Source organism: Nematostella vectensis, chromosome 7, assembly GCF_932526225.1.
Source record: "Nematostella vectensis chromosome 7, jaNemVect1.1, whole genome shotgun sequence".
NCBI lineage: Eukaryota > Metazoa > Cnidaria > Anthozoa > Actiniaria > Edwardsiidae > Nematostella > Nematostella vectensis.
The window spans coordinates 4,216,664-4,229,219 of NC_064040.1; the positions used below are offsets into that span (position 1 = coordinate 4,216,664).

The 12,556-nt window shown below is 43.0% G+C and overlaps 1 protein-coding gene across 2 annotated transcripts; it reads left to right on the forward strand.

Moving 5' to 3' along the window:
* The first annotated feature begins 60 nt into the window (after nt 1-60).
* LOC5500179 (spastin-like) lies at nt 61-12,544 on the forward strand. 2 transcript variants are annotated; one of them, XM_048729696.1, is made up of 16 exons: nt 61-481; nt 1,115-1,207; nt 3,462-3,545; nt 3,665-3,948; nt 4,170-4,315; nt 4,573-4,601; nt 4,678-4,742; nt 5,029-5,103; nt 5,183-5,254; nt 5,477-5,552; nt 5,859-5,950; nt 6,202-6,281; nt 6,497-6,539; nt 6,617-6,696; nt 11,652-11,763; nt 12,091-12,544. In XM_048729696.1, exons 1-16 carry the CDS (start codon nt 154-156, stop codon nt 12,208-12,210), a joined length of 1,779 nt encoding a protein of 592 aa, XP_048585653.1. In that variant the 5' UTR covers nt 61-153; the 3' UTR covers nt 12,211-12,544. The 2 variants fall into 2 exon arrangements, with proteins under 2 accessions (XP_048585653.1, XP_048585654.1); XM_048729697.1 differs by lacking the exons at nt 61-481; nt 1,115-1,207 and adding an exon at nt 556-1,088.
* The last annotated feature ends 12 nt before the right edge of the window (nt 12,545-12,556 follow it).

The window sequence follows — 12,556 nt, forward strand, 5'->3', positions numbered from 1 at the left end:
AATGATATTGGTTACTATTTGCACCATATATGTAGTAACTAGCCGTATTGAGTCAACCGCTGACACCTCCAGAAATAGAAACTGACAGAAACCCAAATCACTGAAATTTCCTGCAAAAATACCCACCAAAAATACCCATAAGATTTATTGTCCATGCCGAATAATGATATCCTAAGGCCTTTAGCTATACCCGCTAAGTATGTGGGTAGTTTTCTAGTGTTTCTATATAATGGATTGTATTTTGTATTCGTTGTAAACTTATGGTCGAGACTTTTTGGAAAAGCAACCAAAACCCAAGTTCCACCGTTACCGAAAATAAGGAAGCTAGGAAAAGATATGGCGTCTCGTGCTCCACCGAGGAGGGGCCAGAGTAGCGAGGACAACGAGGATGGGCTACCGGCGGAGATATTTAACGTGCGACGACATCACAAGCAAGCTTATGCGTACATAGCAAGAGCCCTTGAAGTGGACGAGGGCCAGGGTGAGGGCTTTGTAACGACATTCACTTTTTTTTCACACCAGCCATGCCTCTGTATCTATTAAGTCAATACTTTGACAGTCGATCTGAGTCTAGCTTTAAGAGAATTGTTTATGTGTATTCATGCTTTTTCAGCTTATATTTGATACTTATGAATTTTAATATAGTAACAAATACAATAAACTTAAGTAATGTATAATTCAATTACCTTTTTTAATGTATGAAAACAGGACCTCTGGCTTAACTGCCTTTTACGAGAAGACAATGTATGCACAATCCCAAATGTAAAGAACCAGGTCTGTACACCATAAATCCCAAGTTTATCTGACCTTGGTTCAAACCTGGTTCTCTTGCTTGGGAGATGTAGCCTGTTCCATTGAGCTATTGCACCACGAATATAACATTATCTGTCATACCATTCTTCAACCTTTGGTATTCAAGAATGTAATGAATAATATTTATTATTATTTTGATTTTGTCTTTGCTAGCCATGATTTACATATCAAGAAGCTCCCATGGCAAAGTCCACCCTCCATCCACCCCTAGGTCCTCTTCAGACCACTCCCAGGGGTAGATAGAGGGGATTGAACTGGTGTCTACTGAGTATAATGTATGTAATTTTTCTCTAACTAAAAGGCTCCCTGGAAACAAAAAAGCGTGCAGTGGAATTTTACAATAGAGGCATAGAAGAGATGGAGGCGGGGCTACTCATACCATGTATTGATGAAGGTACAGTATTGGAACAAGTTCAGGCCCATAGGCTGGGGCTACTCATACCATGTATTGATGAAGGTACAGTATTGGAACAAGTTCAGGCACATAGGCTGGGGCTACTCATACCATGTATTGATGAAGGTACAGTATTGGAACAAGTTCAGGCCCATAGGCTGGGGCTACTCATACCATGTATTGATGAAGGTACAGTATTGGAACAAGTTCAGGTCCATAGGCTGGGGCTACTCATACCATGTATTGATGAAGGTACAGTATTGGGACAAGTTCAGGCCCATAGGCTGGGGCTACTCATACCATGTATTGATGAAGGTACAGTATTGGAACAAGTTCAGGTCCATAGGCTGGGGCTACTCATACCATGTATTGATGAAGGTACAGTATTGGAACAAGTTCAGGCCCATAGGCTGGGGCTACTCATACCATGTATTGATGAAGGTACAGTATTGGAACAAGTTCAGGCCCATAGGCTGGGGCTACTCATACCATGTATTGATGAAGGTACAGTATTGGAACAAGTTCAGGCCCATAGGCTGGGGCTACTCATACCATGTATTGATGAAGGTACAGTATTGGAACAAGTTTAGGCCCATAGGCATTATAAATAAAACATTATCAAAAAGTTTGCAATTTCGCAGTTTTTTTGACAGTTATTTCGCACGGTATTTTTTTTGTCTACGATTTTTTAAATTTTTCACTGGACTTGGGGTTTTCAAGCCCCACACCCACCCCCGCTATCCAGCATTTCTCTCTCTCTCTCTATGAGTAAAATGCGACTTAGATCATGACAGGTTTTTGTTTTGTACTTTATGTATTTTTTATTTGAAAGAATCGAAACGGTTAAACGGGTGGAGTCTAGAAAAAGAGTTCAAAGGCGGTAGCATAACCAAATGGAATAGAATAGGAGACATCTGTATGAAATGCACAACCCGGGATGCATGGGATCTCAGTTTCGCTCGTGCAAATTTGTCACATGTGAAACAAACAAGGCAGCTCATCGATTACCATGTGTGACGCTGGCGTGGGCTTCATTTGAAGCGCATTCATATCCTCAACTTTCGATTCTAGTTTCTCATAAACGCAGGTTGGACATGCAACTGCATTAAGCAAGTACTTTCGGTAAGACCTATTCTAGCCATAGCGTCGGGTAATAGTTTAGAAGAGGCGCAGCTTGGGCTCAAATGTTGAAAAGGAATAAATTCTTTAGTTTTCAAATTATCTTAATATAAATACTCTCGAATTGACCATCTCGAATTTATTCTTGTGCAACACTGGTCCTCTTGCCCCTCTCACACAAGTTGCCTTAGGGTGTGGACTTAGCAGTAGCAGTAGCAAGCTGCAATCTGATTTCTACAGGGGGCCAGGTATTGTACTTACTGACTGAATTCTCAGGCCATTTTGGAACTTATTGTTTCATTTTACAGTTTCAAAGTCAATTTGTAACGGGCGCTTTGTCGTTTTCAGTCTTCAACAAGCTTGAATTTAACACAGGCAAACCAATCGATGTTTTGTACGCTGGATCTTGTGTGAAGCAATCAAGGGAAGCTCAACTAAAGAGTTTAGATCAAATTCGTATTCAAATGAATACCAATCTTTGCTGTTTCTTTTTAAATTTGGATTTGATGCTTTTGGTCTGTATTTTGCACAGCGTCTATTTTTATTTACTATGAAATCTCTGAAATGGCTTTCAAATAGCACGAATTATACAATACACAAGCTATTGAATGTAAATTTTAATTCCTGTCTTGTTGGGTAACTAAAAAAGCAACCAAATGGGTCAACAATAAAGCAGAACAATCTAAAACGCTAACCTTTGACCTTGATGTACACTCTATAGATGTTGATGTGAGCAAATAAGGAAATGTTTCAATCAAACATGCGTTTACTTGACCTTTTTATCAAAATAAATAATAACAATAAATGGGGGTAGTTTGGGGGATCTTGAAATTCCAGGGGGTGGGGGGCAGTTTTGACCCTCTAGATTGGAAATTCCGGGGATGGGGGGTAAAAAAAATCACTCCATGGAGAGGGTATGGATCTTTATTGGAATTACACATTGACCCAAACTTTTTCCAACATATTAGGGCTTAAGATTGAAGCTTGCAAGTCATATTCAATGTTTTGAGGTTCCAAGCATACAACAATAATAAGATAATTATTATACAGCTATTTGCCAAGATTTTTCATTTAAAAGTGTTGTGATGACCAATGAGAGTGTGCGTTATAATAATCTGTTTTCATTTTGCTGTAGGTGAGGAGTGGGATAAGGCACGCAGGCTACAAGAAAAGATGGAAGCTAATCTTGAGAATACTCGGGAGAGAATGGATGAACTAGGTTGGTATATACTTTGAGTACACCTTCATTTTACTAATGCAGCATGCACTTTGCTGCCACCATACCAGCCATGGAATGTAACTTAGGATCAACAGTGATAATTTTTTTTATTATCGTAGTTGCATTACTAGTGTCTGCGGGCATGATGGATGACCAGCCACTTCTCTCTGCTAGAAAAACGTCTTCTGAGCCATCACAAGCATGGGATGTCTCCAAACCCACTGGGCCTTCTTATAAGCAGTCAAAATCTTACAAAAACTCAACTACAGTCACAACAAAGAGATCACAAGCCTCACCATCTTCCTCGTCCTCATCTTCCTCAGTCAACAGTACAGCGGGGTCTTCAAGAACAAAGCCTGCAAAACCTGCACCAATGGCTGCACCTCGGCGATACAACCCACAGGTAAGGAGAAAAAATTCTACAAAGCCTGCAATGATGGTGCCACCTAGGCAATACAACTCAAACAATACAAAGATGATTATAGAATGTTTTACAATTAATCTGAAACAATATTTTGATTGATTAAACAAAGTTGATAAACCATCCCTTTATTATTTTTTTACAATTAAAATACAGTATTTATTTCCTAAGAAATCATTTGCCTAATCTCCTGACACCCCTAGGCCAATCGCCCTCCAAGATCTGTTGCTCACAAGCGCTCGGACAAGGCCAAACAAAGCTGTGTGGATGAACAGAAAAAGAAGATATCACACCTCAAGGGAATAGACCCCAAGTTAGCAAATATTATCATGGATGAAATCTTAGAAAGGTGAATATCATTTATTAATGGAAAGTCCTACCCAGGGACTGTTCTGTGGATTTTGAGCAAAAATCAGATACAAAAAAGGTCCCCTAACGTTTCTATGGTCATAAACCCCAGGTGTAAACATTCATTCTAATATTCTTTCTTTTTTGACAACTTTAAAGTGTACACCAGTTAGTAATTTACATAAGTAGCACTTTAGTAAAGTGTCTACTGTTCATGCCCCATTTGTTTCAAAAGTTCTAACTTTGGCCTTTTTTCAGTGGTCCAGCAGTTCATTTTAGTGATATTGGTAAGTGTGTGTTTTTGTTTGTGTACATAGAACTCTACCTTTGGGAATTAACCATTGAAGTATTGATTGTTTACAGCTGGTGTCGACAATGCCAAGAAAGCTCTTCAGGAGATTGTTATTCTACCCTCTTTAAGGCCTGAGGTAAAGCAAACATCTACCATATTGTAACTGCTTTATGTACTATCAAAAGCAACACTTTATCTATATGGTGGTCTGGACATAGACTATGCCTTACAAAAACACCCTGTATTTTGCAGTGAGATTTTTTAGATTAAATTAAAGAACAAATAAAAAGTAGAAATTAAGTGCATCAGCCAAAATAATTTTAAGTTCTAGTAAGAGCTGAATTTAATTGCTATTATTATTTGGAAAATATAAATAATTACCAATAACAAACTCCCCTCATGTTGTGTTTGCCAATTTGCAGCTTTTTACTGGGCTACGTGCACCAGCGAGAGGACTTCTACTATTTGGCCCTCCTGGAAATGGGAAAACCATGCTGGTAAAACATGTTTTGTGTGAATTGGGCTCTCAGTATTTCCCCCTGTTAAACTAGTTTGTCTTCACTTTTCAACCAACAGGCTAAAGCTGTCGCTAGCGAAGCAAATGCAACGTTTTTTAACATCAGTGCTTCTATTCTCACATCTAAATGGGTAAGCTTGAAAATTTAACTTTAAGGGGATCGGCAGATTTCAGAAAAAAAGATTGGCGGATTTGAATACCCACAGTACACTAAGAAATTATCTGCATATTATTAACTTCCGTAGCAATTTATCCTGAAGCTAATTTTCACCTTTAGTAATGACGTTTAAAATGGATTTTATGAATTTGGTACTGGAATGTATGGTCAATGTTCTGGATTTGTGTGTTCCTAGGTTGGAGAAGGAGAGAAATTAGTCCGTGCATTATTCGCAGTTGCAAGAGAACTGCAACCTAGTATTATATTTATTGGTAAGAATAGATAGAATCATAGCAAAGTTTGTGTTTTAAAGCCAAACACTTTCTTATGACATGCAATGCATGATAGATGATCGATAGATCATCAACAACACTAACAATATATACATGAATTATGTTGTTGGGGATGTTGAAAAAGAATTCAACTTGTATACTCTTACACGATCTTGCTGTATGTGTTATAAGGAAGCAAGCTGTACATTCTCTGGCATCCCTGTTGTTTTAAAAACTAAGTACCTAAATACAAATTTGTGATTTATATCAACAATAGAATACTCACTACTTCACTTTTCACAATAGATGAAGTAGACTCCCTTCTGACTGAGAGAAGAGAAGGAGAGCATGAACACAGCCGACGACTCAAGACTGAGTTCCTTGTTTCATTTGATGGGGTATGTTAAACTCATTGAACAGTGTGTTAATCGCTATTAACTCTATGTTAAACTCATCGAACTGTAACATTTATTGTTAAATTCATTGAATTGTATTACACCCATTGAGCTGTATGATAAAGCCATTCAAATGTACATCTGAATCACTAATAACTGAAAACAAAAATTATTGTCTTTTGAATGTTATTAATATAAGGCAACAATGAAATGATAATTGGATTTTTTAGCTGAATGTTTTTCTGACTTTCCAGGTTGTTGGGGACCCAGAGGAACGTATTCTTGTGATGGGCGCCACTAATAGGCCGCAGGAGCTTGATGACGCCGCCCTACGGTATGGTCGCCATGGTTACTGTATCTTTATCATGGTTATAACATGGTTGGCATGGTTACTGTATTGTAGCCCATGGTTACTGTATGAAAGCCATGTTTAAGGCATGGTTACTCCATAGGAGAAACACTCCTGAAATAATTAGTAAGATTATTTGTAATTAGGATTGTTTGCAAACTTTGGTCTACTACAATCCAACGCAATTGATTTTCTTTCAGACGTATGGTGAAAAGAATTCACATCCCACTCCCAGATAAGGAGGTAAGCTGATGATCGAACACTATTCTTGAGATAATATTGTGCTTCAAGTAACATGTATTTTTCTATTGCATCGCTAGACAAGGAAAGTACTTCTCACCAAATTGCTGGCAAAGCACCATAACCCACTCAGCGGAGCGGAACTAGACCGCCTTGCAAGGTAAGATAGCAGAACTAGACCGTCTGGCAAGGTAAGACAGCAGAACTAGACCGCCTGGCAAGGTAAGACAGCAGAAGTAGACCATCTGGCAAGGTAAGACAGCAGAAACCGTCTGGCAAGGTAAGACAGCAGAACTAGACCGTCTGGCAAGGTAAGACAGCAGAACTAGACCGCCTGGCAAGGTAAGACAGCAGAACTAGACCGTCTGGCAAGGTAAGACAGCAGAACTAGACCGCCTGGCAAGGTAAGATAGCAGAACTAGACCGTCTGACATGGTAAGATAGCAGAACTAGACCGCCTGGCAAGGTAAGACAGCAGAACTAGACCGTCTGGCAAGGTAAGACAGCAGAACTAGACCGTCTGACAAGGTAAGACAGCAGAACTAGACCGTCTGGCAAGGTAAGACAGCAGAACTAGACCGTCTGGCAAGGTAAGACAGCAGAACTAGACCGTCTGGCAAGGTAAGACAGCAGAACTAGACCGTCTGGCAAGGTAAGACAGCAGAACTAGACCGTCTGGCAAGGTAAGACAGCAGAACTAGACCGTCTGGTAAGGTAAGACAGCAGAACTAGACCGTCTGACAAGGTAAGACAGTAGAACTAGACCGTCTGGCAAGGAAAGACAGCAGAACTAGACCGTCTGACATGGTAAGACAGCAGAACTAGACCGTCTGGCAAGGTAAGACATCAGAACTAGACCGTCTGGCAAGGTAAGACATCAGAACTAGACCGTCTGGCAAGGTAAGACAGCAGAACTAGACCGTCTGGCAAGGTAAGACAGCAGAACTAGACCGTCTGGCAAGGTAAGACAGCAGAACTAGACCGTCTGGCAAGGCAAGACAGTAGAACTAGACCGTCTGGTAAGGTAAGACAGCAGAACTAGACCGTCTGACATGGTAAGACAGTAGAACTAGACCGTCTGGCAAGGTAAGACAGCAGAACTAGACCGTCTGGCAAGGTAAGACAACAGAACTAGACCGTCTGGTAAGGTAAGACAGCAGAACTAGACCGTCTGACAAGGTAAGACAGTAGAACTAGACCGTCTGACAAGGTAAGACAGTAGAACTAGACCGTCTGACATGGTAAGACAGCAGAACTAGACCGTCTGACATGGTAAGACATCAGAACTAGACCGTCTGGCAAGGTAAGACATCAGAACTAGACCGTCTGGCAAGGTAAGACATCAGAACTAGACCGTCTGGCAAGGTAAGACAGCAGAACTAGACCGTCTGGCAAGGTAAGACAGCAGAACTAGACCGTCTGGCAAGGCAAGACAGTAGAACTAGACCGTCTGGTAAGGTAAGACAGCAGAACTAGACCGTCTGACATGGTAAGACAGTAGAACTAGACCGTCTGGCAAGGTAAGACAGCAGAACTAGACCGTTTGACAAGGTAAGACAGCAGAACTAGACCGTCTGGTAAGGTAAGACAGCAGAACTAGACCGTCTGGCAAGGTAAGACAGCAGAACTAGACCGTCTGGCAAGGTAAGACAGCAGAACTAGACCGTCTGACAAGGTAAGACAGAAGAACTAGACCGTCTGGCAAGGTAAGACAGCAGAACTAGACCGTCTGGCAAGGTAAGACAGCAGAACTAGACCGTCTGACAAGGTAAGACAGCAGAACTAGACCGTCTGGCAAGGTAAGACAGCAGAACTAGACCGCCTGGCAAGGTAAGACATCAGAACTAGACCGTCTGGCAAGGTAAGACATCAGAACTAGACCGTCTGGCAAGGTAAGACATCAGAACTAGACCGTCTGGCAAGGTAAGACAGCAGAACTAGACCGTCTGGCAAGGTAAGACAGCAGAACTAGACCGTCTGGCAGGGTAAGACAGCAGAACTAGACCGTCTGGCAGTAGAACTAGACCGTCTGGCAAGGTAAGACAGCAGAACTAGACCGTCTGGCAAGGTAAGACAGCAGAACTAGACCGTCTGGCAAGGTAAGACAGCAGAACTAGACCGTCTGACAAGGTAAGACAGCAGAACTAGACCGTCTGGCAAGGTAAGACAGCAGAACTAGACCGTCTGGCAAGGTAAGACAGCAGAACTAGACCGTCTGACAAGGTAAGACAGCAGAACTAGACCGTCTGGCAAGGTAAGACAGCAGAACTAGACCGCCTGGCAAGGTAAGACATCAGAACTAGACCGTCTGGCAAGGTAAGACATCAGAACTAGACCGTCTGGCAAGGTAAGACAGCAGAACTAGACCGTCTGGCAAGGTAAGACAGCAGAACTAGACCGTCTGGCAAGGTAAGACAGCAGAACTAGACCGTCTGGCAAGGTAAGACAGCAGAACTAGACCGTCTGGTAAGGTAAGACAGCAGAACTAGACCGTCTGACATGGTAAGACAGTAGAACTAGACCGTCTGGCAAGGTAAGACAGCAGAACTAGACCGTTTGACAAGGTAAGATAGCAGAACTAGACCGTTTGACAAGGTAAGACAGCAGAACTAGACCGTCTGGCAAGGTAAGACAGCAGAACTAGACCGTCTGGCAAGGTAAGACAGCAGAACTAGACCGTCTGACAAGGTAAGACAGCAGAACTAGACCGTCTGGCAAGGTAAGACATCAGAACTAGACCGTCTGGCAAGGTAAGACATCAGAACTAGACCGCCTGGCAAGGTAAGACATCAGAACTAGACCGTCTGGCAAGGTAAGACATCAGAACTAGACCGCCTGGCAAGGTAAGATAGCAGAACTAGACCGTCTGACATGGTAAGATAGCAGAACTAGACCGCCTGGCAAGGTAAGACAGCAGAACTAGACCGTCTGGCAAGGTAAGACAGCAGAACTAGACCGTCTGGCAAGGTAAGACAGCAGAACTAGACCGTCTGGCAAGGTAAGACAGCAGAACTAGACCGTCTGGCAAGGTAAGACAGCAGAACTAGACCGTCTGGCAAGGTAAGACAGCAGAACTAGACCGTCTGGTAAGGTAAGACAGCAGAACTAGACCGTCTGACAAGGTAAGACAGCAGAACTAGACCGTCTGGCAAGGTAAGACAGCAGAACTAGACCGTCTGGCAAGGTAAGACAGCAGAACTAGACCGTCTGGCAAGGTAAGACAGCAGAACTAGACCGTCTGGCAAGGTAAGACAGCAGAACTAGACCGTCTGGCAAGGTAAGACAGCAGAACTAGACCGTCTGGTAAGGTAAGACAGCAGAACTAGACCGTCTGACAAGGTAAGACAGTAGAACTAGACCGTCTGGCAAGGTAAGACAGCAGAACTAGACCGTCTGACATGGTAAGACAGCAGAACTAGACCGTCTGGCAAGGTAAGACATCAGAACTAGACCGTCTGGCAAGGTAAGACATCAGAACTAGACCGTCTGGCAAGGTAAGACAGCAGAACTAGACCGTCTGGCAAGGTAAGACAGCAGAACTAGACCGTCTGGCAAGGTAAGACAGCAGAACTAGACCGTCTGGCAAGGCAAGACAGTAGAACTAGACCGTCTGGTAAGGTAAGACAGCAGAACTAGACCGTCTGACATGGTAAGACAGTAGAACTAGACCGTCTGGCAAGGTAAGACAGCAGAACTAGACCGTTTGACAAGTTAAGATAGCAGAACTAGACCGTTTGACAAGGTAAGACAGCAGAACTAGACCGTCTGGCAAAGTAAGACAGCAGAACTAGACCGTCTGGCAAGGTAAGACAGCAGAACTAGACCGTCTGACAAGGTAAGACAGCAGAACTAGGTCGCCTGGCAAGGTAAGACAGCAGAACTAGACCGTCTGGCAAGGTAAGACAGCAGAACTAGACCGTTTGACAAGATAAGACAGCAGAACTAGACCGTCTGGTAAGGTAAGACAGCAGAACTAGACCGTCTGGCAAGGTAAGACAGCAGAACTAGACCGTCTGGCAAGGTAAGACAGCAGAACTAGACCGTCTGGCAAGGTAAGACAGCAGAACTAGACCGTCTGACAAGGTAAGACAGCAGAACTAGACCGTCTGGCAAGGTAAGACAGCAGAACTAGACCGTCTGGCAAGGTAAGACAGCAGAACTAGACCGTCTGACAAGGTAAGACAGCAGAACTAGACCGTCTGGCAAGGTAAGACAGCAGAACTAGACCGTCTGGCAAGGTAAGACAGCAGAACTAGACCGTCTGACAAGGTAAGACAGCAGAACTAGACCGTCTGGCAAGGTAAGACAGCAGAACTAGATCGTCTGGCAAGGTAAGACAGCAGAACTAGACCGTCTGGCAAGGTAAGACAGCAGAACTAGACCGTCTGGCAAGGTAAGACAGCAGAACTAGACCGTCTGGCAAGGTAAGACAGCAGAACTAGACCGTTTGACAAGGTAAGACAGCAGAACTAGACCGTCTGGCAAGGTAAGACAGCAGAACTAGACCGTCTGGCAAGGTAAGACAGCAGAACTAGACCGTCTGGTAAGGTAAGACAGCAGAACTAGACCGTCTGGCAAGGTAAGACAGCAGAACTAGACCGTCTGACAAGGTAAGATAGCAGAACTAGACCGTCTGGCAAGGTAAGACATCAGAACTAGACCGTCCGACAAGGTAAGACAGCAGAACTAGACCGTATGGCAAGGTAAGACAGCAGAACTAGACCGTCTGGCAAGTAAAGATAGCAGAACTAGACCGTCTGGCAAGGTAAGACAGCAGAACTAGACCGTCTGGCAAGGTAAGACAGCAGGACTAGACCGTCTGGCAAGGTAAGAACTAGATCGGCTGGCAAGAAACTGGAAAGCAGTAGCTTTTAGAATTCGTACTAGCTTGTTACCCCTGCAAATGCAACTGTGTACAAAGCGATGTAAGGACTGGCTCATCATCACTGCTATAGTAGCTGTCTCCCTCTTCCAAGATATTAATTTGAAACAACATGTCTCTAGACAATACTGGCTAAATTACCGGCATGTGAAGTTTTCCCGATGGCAAGTACTGGCACCATTGAAAGTCGATGGCTGCCATCCTACAGCCCGATCTTTCTTTTTTTTTTCCAGGATGACGGAGCATTATTCTGGGAGCGATTTGACTGCCTTGGCACGTGACGCTGCTCTCGGGCCTATCAGAGACCTGAACTCCGACCAGCTCAAATCCATGGCTGCCAATGAGGTACAAGCTTTTACCCAATCACTGAGACATCATCATTGTAGGCCTTGAAACTTTGGCTACGGTCTTGACTTCAGTGGTCCAAGGAATGTGCTTTATTCCTTTTGTAGCGCTCTCGTTATTGTGCGACGCGCGTTAAGAAAGTAAACCAATTCATGCAAGAATCGAAGTTTTGATTTACACGAATTTTAGGAGGATTCCGACGTGCTCTCAAACATTACTTTGCCTTCCTGGTTTTCTTGGTTTAATTGGTTTACTTCACTAACTATCAAGGTACTATAATATGTATTCTAAAGATCCTCGTTGATTCGTATTTTTTCTCTCTGGCAGGTGCGTAACATTACGTTCCAAGATTTTGTCAACTCGCTGCAGATTATCCGGCCAAGCGTGGGTCCCGAAACTCTCAAAGCTTACGACGACTGGAACCGACTGTACGGCAGCAACGCGTAGCTAAACGGGGGCTTGGGCCGAGGAAACGGCCAGTCAAGTAAAGAACTCGCCATTTTTAAAACAAGTAGGAAACTGAGTTCGAGATTACGGCGAAAAGAATTGTGGTATCGCTCAGCTTGATACAAAGTGGACGTGTTTTAGAAAAGCAACTAAAAATAAATCAGGTAGGAAAATGATTTCGTAAGCCCTTTAATTTAGCTTAGAGCGGGGTTAAGAAGTATTGTAAAATATCTTGATAAATACAGATGGATTTAATTTTGTCCATATAGCAGTTGAATTACCAAATAACAGGTCTGCCCGAGGAATGTATATCAAAATAAAAGCCTTAAAATAGTGCTTCCTGTAT

Excerpts from the sequence above, each read along its gene's own strand:
- LOC5500179 (XM_048729696.1), top strand. The coding sequence starts at position 154 with ATGCCGAATAATGATATCCTAAGGCCTTTAGCTATACCCGCTAAGTAT. Across the intron at positions 5,553-5,858 it reads ACCTAGTATTATATTTATTG|ATGAAGTAGACTCCCTTCTG; the intron begins GTAAGAATAGAT and ends TTTTCACAATAG. Across the intron at positions 5,951-6,201 it reads TCCTTGTTTCATTTGATGGG|GTTGTTGGGGACCCAGAGGA; the intron begins GTATGTTAAACT and ends CTGACTTTCCAG.